Source organism: Dreissena polymorpha, chromosome 9 (assembly GCF_020536995.1).
Source record: "Dreissena polymorpha isolate Duluth1 chromosome 9, UMN_Dpol_1.0, whole genome shotgun sequence".
Classification (NCBI taxonomy): Eukaryota; Metazoa; Mollusca; class Bivalvia; order Myida; family Dreissenidae; genus Dreissena; species Dreissena polymorpha.
This window is the reverse complement of record NC_068363.1, coordinates 9248253-9271423: the sequence shown is the minus strand read 5'-3', so window position 1 is coordinate 9271423 and position 23171 is coordinate 9248253. Positions and strand designations below refer to the sequence as shown.

Here is a 23171-nt window from a genome sequence, read left to right as displayed (position 1 = left end):
GTATATAGTGAAATTATGTGAACACTCTAGAAGTCACATTTTTGGTCCAATCTTCATGAAATTTTATCAGAACATGTGTGTTCTGGATATGACGGTTGAGTTTGAAAATGGTTACTTTCGCTTGAAAAACATGGCTGCCAAGGAGCGGGGCATTTTTCCTTATATGGCTAAACATGTATATGGCTATAGTAAAATCTTGTTAACACTCTAGAGGCCACATTTATTGTCTGATCTTCATGAAACTTGGTCAAAAGATTCATCCCAATAATATCTTTGACGAGTTCGAAAATGATGCCGGTTGATTGAAAAACATGGCCGCCAGGGGGCGGGGCATTTTTCCTTATATGGCTATAGTAACACCTTGTTAACACTCTCGAGGCCACATTTATTTTCAGATCTTCATGAAACTTGGTCAGAAGATTTGTCCCAATGATATCTTGTATTAGTTTGAAAATGGTAACCTTTGCTTGAAAAACATGGCTGTCAAGGGGCGGGGCATTTTTCCTTATATGGTTATAGTAAAATCTTGTTAACACTCTAGAGGCCACATTTATTGTACAATCTTCATGAAACTTGGTCAGAAGATTCATCCCAATAATATCTTGGAAGAGTTTAAAACATGATGCCCTTTGGTTGAAAAACATGGCTGACAGGGGGCAAGATATATTTCCTTATATGGCTAGAGTAAAACCTTGTTAGCACTCTAAGAGGCCACATTTATTGTCCAATCTATATGAAATTTGGTCAGAAGATTGGTCTCAATACTATCTTGGATGAGTTCGAAAATAATTATGTTTGCTTGAAAAACATGGCTTCCAAGGGGCGGTTTTCATGAAACTTGGTCAGAAGATTTGTCCCAATAATATCTTGTTATATCAGGTGAGCGACTTTGGGCCTTTCAGGCCCTTTTGTTAACAGTTTCTCATAGCGCTTTCAATACTTTACCGATATCTTTCATATTTGGCATGTAGGTACCTTGCATGGACCTCTACCTTTTGATGAGGTTTGAGATCACTGTGTTCAAGGTCAAGGTCACCAAGGCTAATAATAAAATATTTTCTGTCACACTTTTGTTACAGTTTCTCATAGCGCCTTCAATACTTTACCGATCTCTTTGATATTTGGCATGTAGGTACCTTGCATGGACCTTTTTCTTTTTTATGATGTTTGAGGTCACTGGGGTCAAGGTCGACCAGGCTAATAATAGATTTTCTGTCACACTTTTTTTACAGTTTCTCATAGCGCCTTCAATACTTTACCGATCTCTTTCATATTTGGCATGTAGGTACCTTGCATGGACCTCTACCTTTTGATGAGGTTTGAGGTCACTGGGTTCGAGGTCGAGGTCACCGAGGCTAATAATAGATTTTTTCGTCACTTTTTTGTTACAGTTTCTCATAGCGCCTTCAATACTTTACCGATCTATTTCATATTTGGCATGTAGGTACCTTGCATGGACCTCTACCTTTTGATGAGGTTTGAGGTCACTGGGGTCAAGGTGAAGGTCACCAAGGCTAATAATAGATTTTTTTTAGGTGGTTATTAACACATAGATTGACAAAGCGCATCATCGGGGAGCATCCATCAGTTTCACTGATATTCTTGTTTGACTGGGTTATGTGTGAATATATCTTGACTGGTTCACTGGCTTATACATGAGGTAAAACTTAACCGATAAATAATTACCTACAGTGAGTTTATTAAGACTTTTGGACAGGTTTATGCGTTTTCGTTCCTCTGCGGATGGGGAGTATATTTGAGTCACTATGGTTGGTAAGATAGTCTGTCCACATGGAATGTGATTAATTTATGGAGTGAACACTAACCCCATTTTCCAAGTGATTACATTAAACCAAAATAAGTCATTATCAAGAATAATTTATGTACAAGACACTTGTTATCAACCCCCCCCCCCATATTCCTGTGTGATGTGCCCATACTGGCGACTTGGTGTGGGGGGTAATGAGTCATGTTAGTGACCATCTCTATTTGAAACTTCATCTATCAAAACCTGGCTTCATGCATTTGCGTAAAGTGTTGTCCCAGAATAGCCTGTGCAGTATGGAATTTTTTATTTAGAGGATGTCTCTTCTAATTAAAAATCCAGTCCAAGCATAAATTGTCGTCCCTGATTAGCCTGTGCAGACGCTTTACTCACATGCATTAGGCCCTGTTTTCATAAAGTACTGCTTATTTTTATGATCCAGTCTGGAGACACTGATGACAGAGATAGGGGACTATGTGGAATATCAGGCAGAACATGACAGTCTACAGGAGGTGACAGTGGGCAAAATATACCTTGCCCAGTATACAGAGTTTGATCAGAGGTAAGATATACCTTGCCCTGTATACAGAGTTTGATCAGAGGTGTGCCTAGTCACTAGAAAGTGTGAATTATAATACATAGATAAAGAGCTAAGTCTGTGACTATCATGATTAACACATACAAAATAGCAGTGTAAATCCTAAAATTATAAAACATAAATAAAGAGCTTTTTCAGTGTGACTGATTACTTACACAGACTGAGATATGTCAGTGTACATGATAGTAAACACTCATAGTGTTAATGCTAGTCTATTTTAACCCTTTATGACTTAGAAACGTATTTTGACGCATTTGTTGTCCCTTAGAAAGTTAAATTGAATGAAAGAATTTTCTTACTTTTTCTTATTGAAGTTTGAAAGGCTTCATTTCCATCCCTTAGATACTGATGAGCAGCCAAGAGCATAAAAAATTCATTTTGCTTCTAATGGAGAAAGGGTTAAAATACCTCTTTATTTTAATGTAATCACATGTATGCACATAAAGAGCTTTGTCAGTGTTATTGGTAGTACATAAGGATCCATGCTAGTGTTGGTAGTACATAAGGATCCATGCTAGTGTTGGTAGTACATAAGGATCCATGCTAGTGTTGGTAGTACATAAGGATCCATGCTAGTGTCGGTAGTACATAAGGAGCCATGCTAGTGTTGGTAGTACATAAGGATCCATGCTAGTGTTGGTAGTACATAAGGATCCATTCTAGTGTTGGTAGTACATAAGGATCCATGCTAGTGTTGGTAGTACATAAGGATCCATGCTAGTGTTGGTAGTACATAAGGATCCATGCTAGTGTTGGTAGTACATAAGGATCCATGCTAGTGTTGGTAGTACATAAGGATCCATGCTAGTACTGGTAGTACATAAGGATCCATGCTAGTGTTGGTAGTACATAAGGATCCATGCCAGTGTTGGTAGTACATTAGGATCCATGCCAGTGTTGGTAGTACATAAGGATCCATGCTAGTGTTGGTACATAAGGATCCATGCTAGTGTTGGTAGTACATAAGGATCCATGCTAGTGTTGGTAGTACATAAGGATCCATGCTAGTGTTGGTAGTACATAAGGAGCCATGCTAGTGTCGGTAGTACATAAGGAGCCATGCTAGTGTCGGTAGTACATAAGGAGCCATGCTAGTGTCGGTAGTACATAAGGATCCATGCTAGTGTTGGTAGTACATAAGGATCCATGCTAGTGTTGGTAGTACATAAGGATCTATGCTAGTGTTGGTAGTACATAAGGATCCATGCTAGTGTTGGTAGTACATAAGTAGCCATACCAGTGTTGGTAGTACATAAGGTATCCAGAGAGGCGCCCCCCCCCCCCCTTTCCCGGAGAAGTGGCCCCTTATTTTAAGGGGGCGTAGAGGTGCCCTCCCATCAAATCTGTTGGGGCTTAGAACTGCCCCCCTGTCAGAATTAAGTAGGCGGAATTCTGCCCCCTCACAATAATTCAAGGGGCGGATAAGTGCCCCCCTGTGTCAACTTCAATTAGCATGAAACGTCGGGCATCATCATCACACCTTTTTACCATTAACAGTTACTCTAATAACAATGGTTTCTAATGAGAAGTTCAATGCAAATGGTGAGCAATCAATTTCTTATGGCGAGTACGAAAACAATACTTACGGGTAATTTTACGTTATACCCGTACACATTTATCCGGTTACAAGTTAATTTCAGTATAACTATATTTCCATTTTTCGAACTGAATAACACAAATTTTGTACATCCACATGATAATATTATTTAAGTTCCTTTGTACACATATTTTTTAATAAGAGTGCGAAACATAGTCGAGTTCCACGCGGGAAAATCGTACGTGTTAATACAGACCATGTATCGTAACTAAATATAGACGTGCAACTAAGTACATGTTGTACATGTAGTACTTATGAAAGAAAAAGAAAAATTACATCGGAAATTACACCACTCGCCACCTGCTTACACAAAGTCTTGAGCCGGCGCTGGTATCTCTCTGTAGACTTTTTCTTTGCCACGAAATTTGTTTATTTAGGGGGCACTTTTCCAGGTCATCAATTCTGACAAGGGGCACTTCTCCTGGGGGGGGGGGGGGGGGCGGGTAGTCAAAAAATATCACTATTCAGTTTTTCATATTTGCATATAAGATACAATTTATAGTGGTATTTGTGGTAATCATGAATACCAGTATGATATAAATGACAAAATTTGAATGTCATTTCCAGTATTCATTCACATCCCTAGAATATTTTTTTTAATGAAAAAAGTGTATGTTAGTTAAATTTTGAGTTCTTTCATTTCATATAATTGTATAACTGAAAGTCTATACTCGCTCATGCTGAATAGTTGTTTGTCAATACTATTTTTAAAGAGCTAACAAAATGTGACATAAAGTTATCAGATTTAATATAACTAACAAATAACCATAAGTACTAAAAATAGCATTTATTAATAGGGATACAAGAGGTTACAAAAAACATTAACCGGTTAACCTTTCACTGTAACTGGTTATTAACCGTACATGTACTCTACAAAAGAAAGTAAATCGCTGGCTTTGATGACATAAGCGGCCGTATCAGTTTCGTAATACAAATGAATTATTACATTTATTTAAATTATTTTGAAAATTTATGTTAGATTTTTTTTCCTGCGTAAAAGCATATGAGTAAAAAGTAATATTAAAAATACAAAGTTAGTTTTCAAGTATAATTATTATATTTTTGGTGTGGCCGCTTATGTTAGGTTTGTGCACAACAACGGTGTATTTCTGTGTTCATTCCGTTTAATATTCTTAACTAAAATTCACTCAATTAAAAGATTTTTTTCTCTTTCAAAGCAAATTTTGTTTGAAAGAAGTGGAAATTCAATATTTTTGATTATCAGTATATTCATTTAATAGCAATGTTACTAAGTACTATGGTCTCCAATACTGAAGGTGACTTATGTAACATACTGTGCAGTGCAACTTCCAATATAAAGAAGTATTACATAAATACCATGTCTGATGATTTTATTTTTAGCTCGGCTGTTTTCGGAGAAAACCTGAGATATTGTCATAGCCTGCAAGTCCGCCGTGTGCTAAAACCTTAACATTGGCTCTAAAATCAAAGTGCTTCCACCTACAACTTTGAAACTTCACATGTAGCTGCACCTTGATGAGTTCTACACACCACACCCATTGTTGGGTCACTAGGTCAAAGGTCAAGGTCACTGTGACCTCTAATATAAATTATTTAAAAAAAAAAAATCTTCTGACAAGCTTTCATTTATTCAAAACTGCACCCGCAGCCGAGCGTTGGCACCTGCTATGCAGTGCTCATGTTGAAATAACTGTTTGATTGTTGTTTTGTAATTAAATTAATTTTATAATTTGCTTTCTAAATTAAATTTGCCTCATCTGTTGTGGTGGCTTGGCTAATGACATAAATTACTAATAATAATATTGAATTTTTATAAAAACAAACTGGTCAAGACAACAAATGGTAATCTTGTAAAATGTGTAGCTTAATTATAACACTTTATTTTTGCGAGAAAACAGTGTTGCATTAAGGTAAACAAAACATCAAAGTAAAATAAATGTGTCAATTAAGTCTACACTTACAGCCATCACTCGCCGCAATTCACAAGCTTAATTTAGGCAAGTGAAACAAAACAATAGGGCCAATTATCAAAAAGTACTCTCTGTTTTTATCCACAAAGCTACTGGTTAATGCTTTATTACTGTGTTTGTTAACACATTATTATGACCGTAGTTGGTGTGGCATGTTGTTCTAACTAGACGCCAGTCTAAATTAGCAGTATGCTGCTCGCAAAAAGTATAATGATATGATTTATTCTATGAAAAAAAAAATGCTTCACGGATTGTTTCAGTAGGTTAACTGGTTAACCAGTTAACTTCTTGCATCCCTAATTATTATTGAACTTATCGGTACACTATTTGAATCTTCAAGTATTAAAGTATGTGTAGTCTAATAAAATGACTTCTCATTATTTGCATTTTTGTTCCAGATTGTACTAGAAAGTCGACATTAACTTATACATACAAACCCATATTTGTATATATTTTCAGTAATAACTAAAATCAAATCTTTCAATTGTTTATGTACAGGTTAAAATATATAATTATTTCCCACTGCCTGAAGTTCAAACTACATGGTTAATTAAAAAAATGCAAACCAGTGTTGTTATTTATGTTAATACATTTTTTACAATCATTATATTTAGTTAAAAATGCAGATTTATCTGTTATTTTTCCATGCACATTCCTTCCTGCGTAGTTTTGGTACCTACCTACCTGTGCACGTATGTACCCGCCGTCCCGCGTAGTTTCTATAGCTACCTTCCTGTATACTTACGTACCCAGCTTCATGAGTAGTTTGTGTACCTACCTTCCTGTGTACTCACGTACCCACTTTCCTGCTAACATACATACCTTCATGTTTACTTATGTAAACATACTTACCTGCCTACATATTTACATACCCAATAACAAGCTAATATGCCTACCGTCGAGTGTACTTACTAACACACCTAATTGCCAACATACATACACTCCTGCGTATATCCCTTCTTATGCCAACGTACCTATATTTTATAAGCACTCAAGTAATCATAAGGATGTGCTCACCTCCCTTAGCAACACCTACCTATGCAAATGCTTTTTAGCTCACCTGATTTCTCAGGTAAGCTTTTGTGACCGGTCTTTGTCCGTCTTCCGTCCGTCCGTCCTTCGTCCACATTCGGTTTGTAAACACTCTAGAGGCCACATTTCTTGTCCGATCTTCATGAAACTTGGTCAGAATATTTGTCTCAAAGATACCTCGATTGAGTTCGAAACTGGGTCATGCTGGGTCAAAAACTAGGTCACTAGGTAAAAAAAAAGTAAAACCTTGTAAACACTGTAGATGTCACTTTTTATGCCCAATCTTTATTTATCTTTGTCAAAATGTTTGTCTTAATGGTATGTTGGTTGAGTTCAAAAGTGGTTCAGGTCCGTTGAAAAACATGGCTGCCAGTGGGCGGGCAGTTTTCCTTATTTGGCTATAGAGAAACCTTGTAAACACTCTCTTGGCCACATATCATGTCCGATCTTCATGAAACTTGGTCAAAAGATTTGTCCCAATGATACCTCAATCGAGTTTGAAACTGGGTCAAAAACTAGGTCACTAGGTCAAAAAAAAGAAAAACCTTGTAAACACTTTAGAAGTTGCATTTCATGCCCAATCTTCATGTAACTTTGACAAAATGTTTGTCTTAATGATATGTTGGTTGAGTTCAAAAGTGGTTCCGGGCCGTTGAAAAACATGGCCGCCAGTGGGCGGGGCAGTTTTCCTTATTTGGCTATAGAGAAACCTTGTAAACACTCTAGAGGCCACATTTCTTGTCTGATCTTCATGAAACTTGGTCAGAAGATTTGTCCCAATAATACCTCGATCAAGTTCGAAACTGGGTCATGCTGGGTCAAAAACTAGGTCACTAGGTCAAAAAAAAGTAAAACCTTGTAAACACTTTAGAAGTCGCATTTCATGCCTAATCTTCATGTAACTTTGACAAAATGTTTATCTTATTATATGTTGGTTGAGTTCAAAAGTGGTTCCGGTCCGTTGAAAAACATGGCCGCCAGTGGGCGGGGCAGTTTTCCTTATTTGGCTATAGAGAAACCTTGTAAACACTCTAGAGGCCACATTTCTTGTCCGATCTTCATGAAACTTGGTCAGAAGATTTGTCCCAATAATACCTCGATCAAGTTCGAAACTGGGTCATGCTGGGTCAAAAACTAGGTCACTAGGTCAAAAAAAGGAAAACCTTGTAAACACTGTAGAAGTCACATTTCTTGCCCAATCTTCATCTAACTTTGTCTTGATGATATGTATCTAGGTCAAGTTTGACATTTGATAATGTGGGGACAAAATATAGGTAATGGGGTCTAATCTTACAAAAATCTTTTAAACACACTAGAGGCCATAGTTTTGGTCCAATAATGATGATACTTGACTAGGATGTTTTTCTTGATAATATCTAGGCAAAGTTTGACATTGGGTCATGTGGGGTCAAAATCTTGGTCAAGAGATAAAAATCTTACAAAAACCTTGTTAACACATGTAGAATTAGCATTACTTGCAAATGTTTGCATTGCAAAAAACCCATGCAAATGGACAGTACTCAATCAGAATTAATCATATGCTCACACTGCAAAAGTAAACAGAAGAGAAACCATCTTTAATATGCTCTAGAGTACTGAATTTACAACTAAGCAATGAACAAGGCCTTGATAAAAAAGGTGAGCACACTAGGGCCATCTTGGCTCTCTTGTTTGGTTGATTATGACAATTTATGCATACTTTGGTTGCGTATACTGGAAAATGTCTATTTTTGTGCCCCCCCGTAGGGTGGCATATAGCAGTTGAACTGTCCGTCAGTCAGTCAGTCTGTCCGTCCATTCGAATTTAATGGCCATAACTTTTTCAATATTGAACATAGCAACTTGATATTTGGCATGCATGTGCATCTCATGGAGCTGCGAATTTTGAGTGGTGAAAGGTAAAGGTCATCCTTCAAGGTCAAGTATATAGTGTCTGTCTGTCCATCCGTCCGAAAACTGTTAACATTGGCCATAAATTTTTCAATATTGAAGATAGCAACTTGATATCTGGCATGCATGTGTATCTCTTGGAGCTGCATATTTTGAGTGGTGAAATGTGAAGGTAAAGGTCATCCTTCAAGGTCAAATGTCAAATATATGGGGTCTGTCTTTCAGTCCTAAAACTTGCACATTGGCCAAAACTTTTTTCAATATTGAAGACAGCAACGCGATATTTTTTATGCATGAGTATCTCATGGAGCTGCACATTTTGAGTGGTAAAACGTCAAGGTCATCCTTCAAGGTCAAAGGTCAAATTTTGCAATATTGAATATAGCAACTTGATATATGGCATGCATGCGTATCTCATGGAGCTGTACATTTTGAGTGGTGAAAGGTCAAAGTCAAGGTCATCTTTCAAGGTCAAAGGTCAAAATTTTGCAATATTGAAGATAGCAACTTGTTATTTGGCATGCATGTGTATCTCATGGAGCTGCACATTTTGAGTGGTGAAAGGGCACGGTCATCCTTCAAGGTCAAGGTCAAATTTTGCAATATTGAAGATAGCAACTCGATATTTGGCATGCATGCGTATCTCATGGAGCTGCACATTTTGAGTGGTGAAAGGTCAAAGTCATCCTTCAAAGTCAATGTCAAATTTTGCAATATTGAAGATAGCAACTCCATATTTGGCATGCATGCGTTTCTCATGGAGCTGCACATTTTGAGTGGTGAAAGGTCAAGGTCATCCTTCAAGGTCAAATATATGGCTTCAAAGCAGCGCAGTAGGGGGCATTGTGTTTCACGAACACAGCTCTTGTCTTTTTTTTACAGTTCTTTTTTAATTCCCCATCACTACATTAGATAAAACTGTTTCACGAACAGTTAACCTGTTTCTATGATGTAGCAATTTCCTGTAGTTTAAAATACTTCATATGTATTGCATATCCTTCTTTTCATCTCTAAAATGATTATGATACTTTTCATGTGTCATATGCATTTGGTTGGATTCTAAGATGTGTTGGGAAAATGTATTTAGTATTGATGTATTTTCAGGTGGTATAGAGGCAGGGTTGTGAACGTTGAGAATGCCTGTGTGGAAATTTTCTTTGCTGACTATGGAGACAGCGACACAGTCCCTCTTGACAAGATACGTGCAATGCCTGTCGACAAGTTCTATGAGCTCCCATTGCAAGCCATTGAGTGCAAGCTTGCAAATGTTGAGCCAAATGGTACCCTTATTTGAGATGACAGAACATTGATTTATGTTAATCTTGCTAGCAATCTGAATGGGTGATAAAGTTAACAGCCAATTTTCTAAAGATTTAAAAAATTGTACTGCCATTTAAATGTTATTGATAGAGAATAAATTAACTATTCTGTAGGTCTGCAGTTATCAAATAGACAGAAAGTATTCAGCTATTTAAGGTACAGTATTTTAATGCATACACTTTACTGTATTGTGGTTACAGTAATTTCTTGTCTTACTATTGTCTTATTATTTACTAATTATACTGTTAACAGATACATTGTGTTTTCATAGGGCCTGACCCATGGCACGATAAGGTTGGCAATGCAATATGGGAAATGTCGCACTTTGTCAATGAAAGAGACAGTCGCCCATTGACAGCAAGAGTCATTGACAGTCAGAACAGTGTAGCGGCTTATATGGGGGACAAGAAATTTGCTCTCGACATTACCTGTGGTCAAAGTAATATTGGCGAGGAGCTTGTGTGGAGGCAGCTTGCCAAGCCAGCACTGAACTCCACAGCATTCCAAGTAGGTTCCCTTTGTGATTTTCATGTTGTTGAACGTCTTTTTTTTTGTTCGCTCACCAGAGCACAACATGCTCATGGTGAGCCGTTTAGATACCTTGATGTTCATTGTCAGTCAGTTGTTGCATTTACCCATCCGTTCGTCTGTCTGTTTCTTCTGCGTGGCAGATCTTCAATCAAACTTTACTGGAATCATCCTGGGCCAAGGGTGACCCTTTTTCAAAATTGTTCATTTTGTTTTAGCCAGCAGCATATAACATGTAAGATTTAAGGGCGAAAAAATAAGATTTTCCAAATTGAAACTTCAAAAATCATATTCTCTAAAACTGCATGTCTGAGATGAATATTTGGTGTGCAACATCATAAATTTTTCTTCTAACAATTTTATTTGCATCATAGCTCTAGGGTCACATGATTTACAAAAGTATTATTTGGCACATTTGTTCACCATCATTGGACGGTGTGTCATGCCAAAGAATTATGTCAATATCTCCATGGTCAAGGTCACACTTTGAGTTAAAAGGTCAAATAATGGCCATAAATGAGCTTGTCCGGGCCATTACTATGTCGTTCATTGTGAGATTTTAAAATCATTTGTCACATTTGTTCACCATCATTGGACGGTGTGTCATGCAAAAGAATTATGTCGATATCTGCAATGTCAAGGACACACTTTGAGTTCAAAGGTCAAATAATGGCCATAATAGATCTTGTCCGGGCCATAACTATGTCATTCATTGTGAGATTTTAAAATTACTCGGTACATTACTCACCATCATTGGACGGTGTGTCATGCAAAAGAGCTACGGCAATATCTCCAAGGTAAAGGTCACACTTTGAGTTCAAAGGTAAATAATGGCCATAAATAATATTGTCTGGGCCATAACTATGTCATTCATTGTGCGATTTTAAAATTACTCTGTACATTTGTTCACAATCATTGGACGGTGTGTCATGCAAAAGAATTACGTCTTTAATTCCAAGGTCAAGGTCTCACTTGGAGTTCAAAAGTCAAAAATGGTCATAAATAAGCTTGTTCGGGCCATAACTATGTCATTCATTGTGAGATTTTAAAATGACTGTACATTAATTTTGTTCACAGTCATTGGACAGCATGTCATGCGAAAGAATTCAAGAGTTCAAAGGTCAAAATGGCCACAAATGATAATGGCATAATAATTCTTAAAAATAGCCATAAATTTGCTTCTCTTGTTTTGTGAAGAAAGCCTGCAAAGTATGCTGTGTCAATGCAGCATGTGGGGGTATATGTCACGCTGTGACAAAACTATAGTATTATATACCTCTTAGTTGGCATCTGTGTTCGTTAATACCATGTCTCTTAATTTTCAGACACCCTAATTTAAAGCCAAAATAATATATATTTGTTGTGACTCTTAATTTTCAGACCTACAGATTTTTCGTTCATAATTAATGACAGATTATTTTAATGCTTCCAGTAGGGTGGCATATAGCAGTTGCACTGTCTGTCTCTCTGTTTGTCCATCCAGAATTCTGTTTTCTGGAGGTTTTTTTTATGCAAAGCTTTAGGATATTGAGCTGATTTTTGGCATGTATGTCACCTATATGACCTACAGATGAAGTGTAAATTTCGTTCTGGTCTGTTGATTTTGGACAAAGATACAGGTCGTTTACTGATCTAAGGGAAGTAATCAGCTTTTAAGGGAGAAAAGATATTGAGCTTATTATTGGTATGTGAGTCTACATGACCTACAAATGAAGTGTTAAATTCATGCTAGTCCATTGATTTTTGGCGAAGTTTTGGGCAGTGGACTTAGAAATATTCATTATAATTAATGTTTTCCGAAGGGTTTTTTTTGCAACCCTGTCAGATATTGACCTGATTTTTGGTATGTGAGTCAACCTACATGACCTACAGATGAAGTGTAAAATGTTTTCCCGTCCTTTGATTTTTATGCTCCCGGAAAATTTTCGGGGAGCATATAGTTGCCAGTTTGAAGTAACTCACTTCCTTCCTTCCGTCACACTTTTGTTACAGTTTCTCATAGCGTTTTCAATATTTATGCTCCCCCAAAATTTTAGGGGGAGCATATAGTCGCCGCTTCGTCTGTCCGTGTGTACGTCCGTCCGTGCACAATTTTTTTTCGGGCTATTTCTCAGCAATTAATGAACGGAATTCAATTAAACTTTATGGGAAGCTTCACTACCAAGAGATGTGCATATTATCAGCCAGTTCTGGTCGGATGAATTTTCACAGAGTTATGGCCCTTTGAAATTTTCCATTAACTGTACATATAGTGCAATTCTTGTCCCCCCAACTACTGACTGGAATTCAATGAAGCTTTATGGGATGCTTAACTACCTTGAGGAGATGCGCATGTTATTTGTGGGTTCTGGTTAGATGATTTATTTAGAGAGTTATGGCCCTTTGACATTTTTAAGTTGCTAAACCATCCATTGTATTATTTTGTCCGAAGTTATGCCCCTCAAGATGTTTTCTTTTATCTGAATATATAGTGCAATATTGGGACAAAAAAAACTTTGGGGAGCATCACCCGTCTCCGAGGGTTTCTTGTTTACCGATCTGTTACATATTTGGCATGTAGGTACCTTGCATGGACCACTACCTTTTGATGAGGTTTGAGGTCACTGGGGTCAAGGTCACCGAGGCTAATAATAGATTTTTCCGTCACAATTTTGTTACAGTTTCTCAAAGCGCCTTAAATATTTTATAGATCTCTAACATACTGTGAAACCATTTATTTTCGACAGCACAAAATTTCGTCATTTTTATAAAAATGACGATTTCGTCAGCACTTAAATTCGCCGATTTCTGATTTTGAATTTTAAAAAAATGCGTCAGTCAATATCCGATTTGTGTGTAATACATATTCGCGATCAATCGCAGTTGCGAAAAATCGTGGAACGAATGCGGGAACACACTTGAGAATCACTGCAGGAGGTGGGGCCTGTTTGTCACATGCCAATTAACTAGTCTTTTGTTATCAAGGGACAGTAATGGACCCTCATAATATATGCCATTCACACGTTCATTGTTATGATTAGCGGACAAGTGGGATCGAATAACCGTTAACGAGTGTTTGTAACAACGAAGCCAATTGCCAATTAGTCTTATTCTATTATTATAATTGCCATACTGATAACAATTTTATTTAAATGCTGTCAATACACTGCAACTCCAATATATCACGGTCCGTTATATCGCGTTGTCCAATATATCGCGAATCGGCTATGGCTCCCAAAAATCTGACGAGCATAATCCTTAAATAAAATGTTTTTATCTGAGAATTTGATGCATTAAAATCCGTTTCAAGCAAGTATTTTTCCCTTTTTTTCACCAACTTTAATCCAACAGTCATAATCCAGTTTTGACCAGATTGTTTGCTTACATTGTACCTCACATTAACACCTGTGTACTGCCATAAACAAAAGACCCATTTGTCAAACATGACAGGTCATTTCGGGTGTTACAATTCTCTATTGAATTTGCTTTGAACTGCCGAAACGCACCAGTGCACACATGAAGGTGTACACAATTATAACAGTAAATGTCACAAGTCAATACTGATCTATCTCAACAATCTGTGTGCGTTAGATACAGTATACAATATAGATCAGTTAGTCACAATGCTCTACTATTAAACCCCATGCTGTGCATGCTTTTCATGAGAAATGAATGACGTCATTTTGTACATGGGTCTAATTTGTGCATGCTTTCTTGAACAATAAAACTCGGCAATGTTTTTCGATTTTAATTATACGCATTTGAAAATGCTCACTTGGAATAATGTTTTGTGTTATACCAATTAATGACATATGGATATAACACAAACTTGAATAAGGTTGGTAAATAGCGTGTTTTGAGATTGCATAATGATGCTAATGTATACATATACATGCATACATAAACTGACAATTTATATCGCGCGCCGGATATATCACGGTCGCGATCTTTGGACCCCTTCAACCGCGATATATTGGAGTTGCAGTGTATCGTTTAAAATCTGTTTGTGTTATACGAAAGAGGTTCCAGATTGTAAAGTGTGTTTTTTTTTAAAATAAAATGCTTTTTTATTCTGATATCAACATTAAAATTATAAACTCTATGTGTGTGTTTGTTCTTAAAAAGTAAACTTCCGGTATATAAATCAATAATGTCAATAATTAAAAAATAAATAAATTGATACATATAAAATAGTAATAAGTGTGGTAAAACGCAAACAATCAAACAACAAACAGCAATTAAAATAATCTGTATTTATTTGTGATAAATAAGCATGTTGATCACACATTGTCATCTTTTCATTTGGTTTATTGTCTTTCATCGGCATTCGCTTCGTGATGGCTAATATGCAACACCCCTGAAAAACACAATGCACCTAATGGGTAATAAAGTTATAAACAATTAGCGCTTATTCATTACCATTCTACATAAACGAAGTCAACGCATCCGATACAGCTGTACTGCACACGCGTTTTAAAGAAGTGTAACGTGTCAGTTAAGTACCTTGTGTAATCTACATCCCTTTGTGTCAAAACCGGATTAATCTTGATTACGAAACAGCAGTGAATGTGTGCATGGATTATGTTGGAATTTAATGCCTCATGTCTACGGTAAAGTTTTAAAATATTGTTCAACTTAGTGTTTGTTTTTGTTCAAACATAGAGCATGATTGTTCGTTAGGATCTTAAATTCGCCGATCGGTCGACTGACGAAATTTATGAAAATTAATGCCTGACGATTAATAATGATTTTACAGTATTTGGCATGTAGGTACCTTGCATGGCCCTTTACCTTTTGATGAGGTTTGAGGTCACTGGGATCAAGGTCACCAAGGCTAATAATATGTTTTTCTGTCACAATTTTGTTAAAGTTTCTCATAGCACCTTCAATAGTTTTCCAATCTCTTATATATTTGGCATATAGGTACCTTTCCTGGACCTCTACCTTTTAAAGAGGTTTGAAGTAACTGGGGTCAAGGTCACCGAGGCTAATAATAGATTTTTCCGTCACAATTTTGTTACAGTTTCTTATAGGGCTGCAATATTTTACTGTTCTCTTACATATTTGGCATGTAGGTACCTTGCATGGAGCTCTACCTTTTGATGAGGTTTGAGGTCACTGGGGTCAAGGTCACAGATGCTTAAAGTAGATTTTTCTGTCACAATTTTGTTACAGTTTCTCATAGCGCCTTTAATATTTTACCGATCTCTTACATATTTTGCATGTAGGCACCTTGCATGGAATTCTACCTTTTAATGAGGTTTGAGGTCACTGGGGTCAAGGTCAAGGTCACCGAGGCTACCGGTAATAATAGATTTTTAACCAGGTTTTCCGAAGGAAAAAACTGGTTATTAGATTGGCGAATGCGGGCGGGCGGGCTGGGGGGCGGGCGGAACAAGCTTGTCCGGGCCATAACTATGTCGTTCATTGTCATATTTTAAAATCATTTGGCACATTTGTTCACCATCATTGGACGGTGTGTCGCGCAAAATAATTACGTCGATATCTCCAAGGTCAAGGTCACACTTTGAGTTCAAAGGTCAAAATAGGCAATAAATGAGCTTGTCTGGGCCATAACTATGTCATTCATTGTGAGATTTTACAATTATTTGGCACATTTGTTCACCATCATGGGACGGTGTGTCGCACGAAAGAATCATGTCAATATCTCCAATGTCAAGGTCACCACAACTTAAAATAGATTTATTTTTAAACAAACTTACAAAGGGGGTTAATTTTGTTTGTTCATTTCAAAAGTTCAGTTTGAGTTGTCTCCCTTAATCAGATTTTTTTTCACAATGAAAACCTGGTTTTGTGACAATTTTGTCCCTTGTTTTAGGTGGTTATTAACACATAGATTGACAAAGCGCATCATTGGGGAGCATCCATCAGTTTCACTGATATTCTTGTTTACGAAGAAACAGGCCTTTGACTGATCTAAACTTTTGCCAAGGGAAGTAACAAGATTTAAAGGGAGATAATTGTTATTTTTCATTTGGCAGGTACAGGTCATTTTTACAACGTAAGAAATATTTTTAAGGGATATAATCTCTATAATTAACATTTGTTGATTTGCATGCAACACTTTCAGGTATTGAGCTGATTTTGTATGCCAGTCTACATACATGCCATATAGATGAAACACTTTCAGGTAATGAGCTGATGTTTGGTATGTGAATCTACATACATGCCATATAGATGAAACACTTTCAGGTATTGAGCTGATGTTTGGTATGCGAGTCTACATACATGCCTTATAGATGAAACACTTTCAGGTATTGAGCTGATGTTTGGTATGCGAGTCTACATACATGCCTTATAGATGAAACACTTTCAGGTAATGAGCTGATGTTTGGTATGTGAGTCTACATACATGCCATATAGATGAAACACTTTCAGGTATTGAGCTGATGTTTGGTATGCGAGTCTACATTCATGCCATATAGATGAAACACTTTCAGGTATTGAGCTGATGTTTGGTATGCGAGTCTACATACATGCCTTATAGATGAAACACTTTCAGGTATTGAGCTGATGTTTGGTATGTGAGTCTACATACATGCCTTATAGATGAAACACTTTCAGGTATTGAGCTGATGTTTGGTATGTGAATCTACATACATGCCATATAGATGAAACACTTTCAGGTATTGAGCTGATGTTATGTATGTGAGTCTACATACATGGCATATAGATGAAGAGTGAAATTTGTTCCGGTCCATTGATTTATGTTTAAGTTATGGGCTAAGGATTTTATTTTTTTCTCTATAATGAACCACGCGTTTGAACGGTTAGAAAAATGTCAGATCAGTGTTGGGACTTCATATTACAAACGCGCTGTTGCACTTTACTGAAAAAATACTTGTTTGTTTAAAGAAATCATGATACCTATGGAAAACTCTCACGAATGAGTGGGCTTTCCACTTTATCCCATTAAAAATGGTGAAATATTTTAAAAGACATCATTAAAAATGTTAACTGGGTTGCGCTTTATTTTCCCAACACATCTTAAAAAGTCACATGGTATAGTACCGTGATGAATATTGATGAATGTTTTTAGAAAAACGTGAAATTTGTTCTGTTCCATTGATTTTTGACGAAGTTAAGGGTCTTGTTTTTTCTAAAATAGCTGCCGTGGGACTTCAAAGTGCAATTTGGGCATTGTGTTTCATAAACACAGCTCTTGTTATCCCCCGCCACAGGTGGAGGGATATTGTTTTGGCGTTGTCTTTACGTACGTCTGGAGCCATTTCTTGGAAGTGCTTTGGCGGATTTCATTGAAACTTGGTATGAGTATATATATGGATAAGAGAATGATGCAAGCCAAATGGCATTGTACACCATCTGTTTTTAACGGAGTTATGGCCCTTTGTATCTTGAAAAAATGCTTTTTTGTGTGTCCGGAGCCATATCTTGGAAGTGCTTTGGCGGATTTCATTGAAACTTGGTGTGGGTATGTATATCAATAAGAGGATGATGCATGCCAAATGGCATTGTACACCATCTGTTAATAACGGAGTTATGGCCCTTTGTATCTTGAAAAAAAATATTGAGTGTCAAATATAACACTTTTGTGTCCAGAAGCATATTTGGGGATATCAATTCAACGAATTTGCTTGTTTAATGCTATTTTACCAGAAATCTGCCTTGTTATGCTGATCTGGTGACACCTTGATCATATGTTTTATAACCGGATTAAGGTCATAAAACGTATTCTTTACAGCAATGGACCATACTATTTGCGTTATTGGGTGCATTACTATTTATACCAGTAATAGACATGAGTTTGTTCTTTATTACGCCCCCGAAGGAGGGCATATAGTGATTGGACCGTCCGTCTTTCCGTCACACTTTGCGTTAAGGTTTCTCAAAATGCTCATAACTTCTATTTCCCTTAGGGGCCTTTCCATACGCTCAACAATTTTCACCCCTTTGACCTTGACCTTGAACTTAGGGTCCGCGTTTAGGTTTCGAAATCTGTGTTTAGGTTTCGAAAAATGCTCATAACTTCTATGTCCCTTCAGACATAACCTTCATATTTGGTATGCATTTGTATATAGACAAGGTCTTTCCAGATGCACACAAAAATTGACCCCTGTGACCTTGACCTTGAACTTTGGGTCCGCGCTTAGGTTTCGAAATCTGCGTTTAGGTTTCGAAAAATGCCCATAACTTCTATGTCCCTTTCGATATACAGTCCAACCTGCCTGAGCGACCGCCTGTTAATAGCGACCAACAGTCAATAACGACCACACCGATTTCCTCCCGAACGATTTCACTATATATTGAACCTGCGAATAAAGCCCACCTGTGAACAAAGACCAACGACCACCCTTTTACATTCCCAAATCTCCATTTTGATAGCTTACAACGACCACTACAATCATAAAAATCAACGATTTCGCAACTTTCAAAAATCAAAATGGCCGCCAGGACGCTGCGTAGTCACGTGATACGCATCTTACCAGTGGACTCGTCGGTCGCTATGGAGATATTGGCAAGTGACAGTTTATTTCACTCGATAGCAGTTGTTTGTTTATTTAACATGCATTGCTAATTGGTTGTCGCCTGCTTCTTTTATGCATTTGACAGTTTGTCAAAAGTGTAAAAATTTGCCTTTGTATTTAAGTAACTCGCGATTAATGCACTAATTGCCGAAAATATCAAAGACAAATTTGGGGCTTTCATAAACTCATTAAGGAAATTAACGGTTTCATGTCATTAACGATGCCTATTAAAGACAAACATTTTGATAGTCATTCTCTTCTTAAATTTATCCGTAATAAGACGTTCATAGATTCTAGAAAAGTAAATTGTCAGTTCAAGTTAGCCATCATGGCTTCCAAGAGTAAGTTCTTGACGTTGGAAAAACGCGTTAAGGTCATTAGTTTGTTAGGTACACGACACAGTTGTAGACGAGTGGCTAGTGATCTTGGTGTAGGAAAAACTCAAATTCAGACCATTTTAAAGCGTAAACATGAGATTATGGACGAATTCAAGGAGAACGTAAACTGTGAAAGTAAACGCCCTAAGCGTGAGTCGGAATTCGCGTCAGTGAATGACTTAGTGCATAAGTGGTTTGTTGACGCAAGTGCAAGGCTCTTGCCTGTGTCTGGACCTATGATCCAGGAGAAAGCCTTGAAGTTTGCGTGTGAGTTAGGATATTTGGACTTTAAGGCTAATAAAAACATAAAGGAATAGAAATACAACATGTAATAAATATACAAATGTAAAACAAAACTGTGTTTTCAATCCTTTATTTCATTATACATGCATAAGTATTCAAACATTTAAACAATAGAGCACAGTCATAGATAAGGTACCTGTTAAAAAACTGATAGCACATTTTGCAAAGTTTCGATCGACCCTGCGAATAAAGACCACCTGTGAACAAAGACCACAACGACCAAATCCCTTGAGTGGTCTTTATTGACAGGTTGAACTGTACTGTGAAATCATTTATTTTCGCCAGCACGAAATTTCGTCATTTTTAGAAAAATGACGTTTTCGTCAGCACTTAAATTCGCCAATTCCTGACTTTGAAAAAAATTAAATGCATCAGTCAATATCCGATTTGTTTGTCCGAAATATCGCGGTTGCGACAAATCGTAGTGGGGAAAGAGGGAGGACACTTGAGAGTCACTTGCAGGAGGTGGGACCTGTTTGTCACATGTCAATATACTAGTCTTTTATTATCAGGTGATCAATAATTTTCCCCACATTAGTGTATCATTATTATGATTAGCGGATTAGTGGGACCGAATAACCGTTAACGAGTGTTTGAAACCCGGGTTTGAAACAGTGTAGCCAGTTGCCAATTGGTCTTATTTATTTATTATCATGGTCAAACTAATAACATTCTTACCTTTATCGGCGCAAAGTTGAGAAGGTGCGAAGATTATTGGTTAAAATTAGTGTCAGCAAACTATTTGGTCAGTTTTTAATAAAATTTCAAGAGTCTTGCATCGTAAATATTTGATAACATAAAGTGCAATATTTTTCGGAAGTGTACAATTAACAGTGCATTATTGGACAGCGGTTTCATAGGGCAAAGTTCAGATTTAATGTAACAACCAATGGACGAGTGAGTTTAAATTAGATTGAACGCAATATGATACAAAGCAATGTTTTATTGTGTCATACTCAGCCATTCGAAACACGTGCTTTCCGGGGATTTCCTAAAAATCGCGCAAACATTAAAGTGAATTTCTGAAAACAATTTCCCTACGTTTGGATGGAACTAATCGTCATGATTGCTAATTTCTCTTTACCTGTTACGTTTTCAATTGCTACAAGTAACACTTATTTGAAACGTGTATCGTAAAACTTGTAATAGATGTCAATGATTAAAAAGATCGATAGCCCATAAAACGAAGCACAGGCTATTTTTACACCTGTATTGTAGTAAAACAACCAAACACAAATCAAAATGTTCGGTATTTATTTGTAATCAACGCGAGAATGTATATACGGTAAGTAGATACATCATCATCTTTTAATTTTGTTTATTGTCTTTGTTCCGGATCTAATCCGGTGCGTGGAGGCTGTTTAATCTTCTGCAACAATACTGAAAAACACAATATACACAATGGGTTATGAAGTTGTTAACAATTAGCGCTTATCATTACAATTCTACCTAAACGAAGTCAACGCAGTCGATACAGCTGTACTGCTTTCGCGTTTAAGAGAAATGTCACGTGCCAGTTAAGTACACTGTGTAATCTACCCCCTTTTGTGTCAAAACTGGATTTATCTTGATTACGTAAAAGACGGAGTATGTATGCGTTGATTACGTTGGATCTTAGTGCCTCATGCCTTTGGAAATTCAGTCTTAATTTTTTCAAATATGGGACACAGGGTTCGACATTAACTTTTTTTACAGCCAGACCATCGGACCAGCTCCTCTTAAAATGTACTAGCCCGAATATGATGTCTACTAGACCTTAAATGACATAACAAATAAACACAATTGTGTGGTGTAACTGTTTAATCAATTATTTATCAGTAAATAATTAGTGAACACAAGAAAGTCATTTTGATGCAAAGAGTAAAAAATAAAATAAAACTATTTAACAACATAAATTGTTTGTTATAACTTCACTGTTTATCACCAGTTAAATAAATAATGTCTGTACAGCAGGTGACATTTATTCAAGGTCATCAAATTCTGGCCTCCTTGACCGCTGTGCTCCATGCAACCACAGCTCTAAGGCCCCTTTTCCAGCATAATCTGTGTCAGTTTTACCGTCGGATTCTTCTTTATTAACTTATTTGTCGGATGAAAATCCAATCTTGAACAAAGCCATTCTTTAAATAACATTCTCTCGTCTGCTACGCCAAAATGTTTACATTGATGATACCGATTGTCAATAGAAGTCGTAAAAACATGATGTAAAGTTCTAAGACACTTAAGAAAATCATTAATATTCATGACAACTTGACCAATGGAAACAAGCAATTTCTGCGGGAAGCTCTCCTTTGCGTCTAAAAATAGCGATGAATCATGTGAATTCTCCACGTTTATTTATATACGCTAGTTTTGTTCTGATGTAAATAACGGATACGAGAGTTATTTTACACATTAAGAGAAAAAGGTTTTCGGTTAGGTATAGTTATATGAATCAGTATAGATTTGTTATGTACGACCAGTCGGACAAGCTAGCCCACAGTTTTACTAGCCCGACCACCGATCTTACTAGACAATGTCTGTCGGACGTGCCTTAGTGTCGAACCCTGGGACATAATTGTTCGTTAGGATCTTGAATTCGTCAATCGGTCGACTGACGATATATACAAAAATTAATGCCTGACGATATATAATGGTTTCACAGTGACCTTCATATTTGGTATGCATGTGTATATGGACAAGGCCTTTCCATACGCACAACAATTTCGACCCCTGTGACCTTGACCTTGAACTTAGGGTCCGTGTTTAGGTTTCGAAAAATGCTCATAACTTCTATGTCCCTGTAGATATAACCTTCATATTTGGTATGCATTTGTATATGGACAAGGCCGTTCCATACGCACACAAATTTTGACCCCTATGACCTTGACCTTGAACTAAGGGTCTGCTAAGGGGTTTAGAAATCTGCGTTTAGGTTTCGAAAAATGCTCATTACTTCTATCAAAGCATTTATAGGGGGCATATGTCATCCTATGGTGACAGCTCTTGTTTTTAATATCACAATTTTGTTTTTGGACACAAACAAAATAATTGAGTGTCCGAAAAATTTGAGTAATTACGGAAATCTAAAAAAGGTGTAGTATCCCTTCATTCATTGAATTTTTAAAGACTATTTAATCTTCGATTGATTAGTTAATTACTGATAGTATAGCCCTTATATGCCCACAAAAGTTGCCTTGTTTTTTATCACTTCTATGATTGTTTAATTGTGTTATTGATTTATTACAGAAAATCATTTAAAACAAGGTGATAGTAATTAGCAGCTCGGAGATTTACTTGTAAAATGAATACTACATTTTTTTAATTTCTACAGATTAATTTAT

The 23171-nt window shown here is 36.8% G+C and overlaps 1 protein-coding gene across 4 annotated transcripts in view; it reads left to right on the top strand.

The window, feature by feature from the left end:
* Positions 1–23171, top strand: part of LOC127846554 (putative ATP-dependent RNA helicase TDRD12) — a 165669-nt gene that overhangs the window by 80380 nt on the left and 62118 nt on the right. For all 4 annotated transcript variants that reach the window (XM_052377915.1, XM_052377914.1, XM_052377913.1 and 1 more), the window contains exons 23-25: positions 2208–2327; positions 9939–10114; positions 10426–10661. In XM_052377915.1, coding sequence (XP_052233875.1) covers positions 2208–2327; positions 9939–10114; positions 10426–10661 — 532 coding nt within the window. The remainder of the gene's footprint in view (positions 1–2207; positions 2328–9938; positions 10115–10425; positions 10662–23171) is intronic.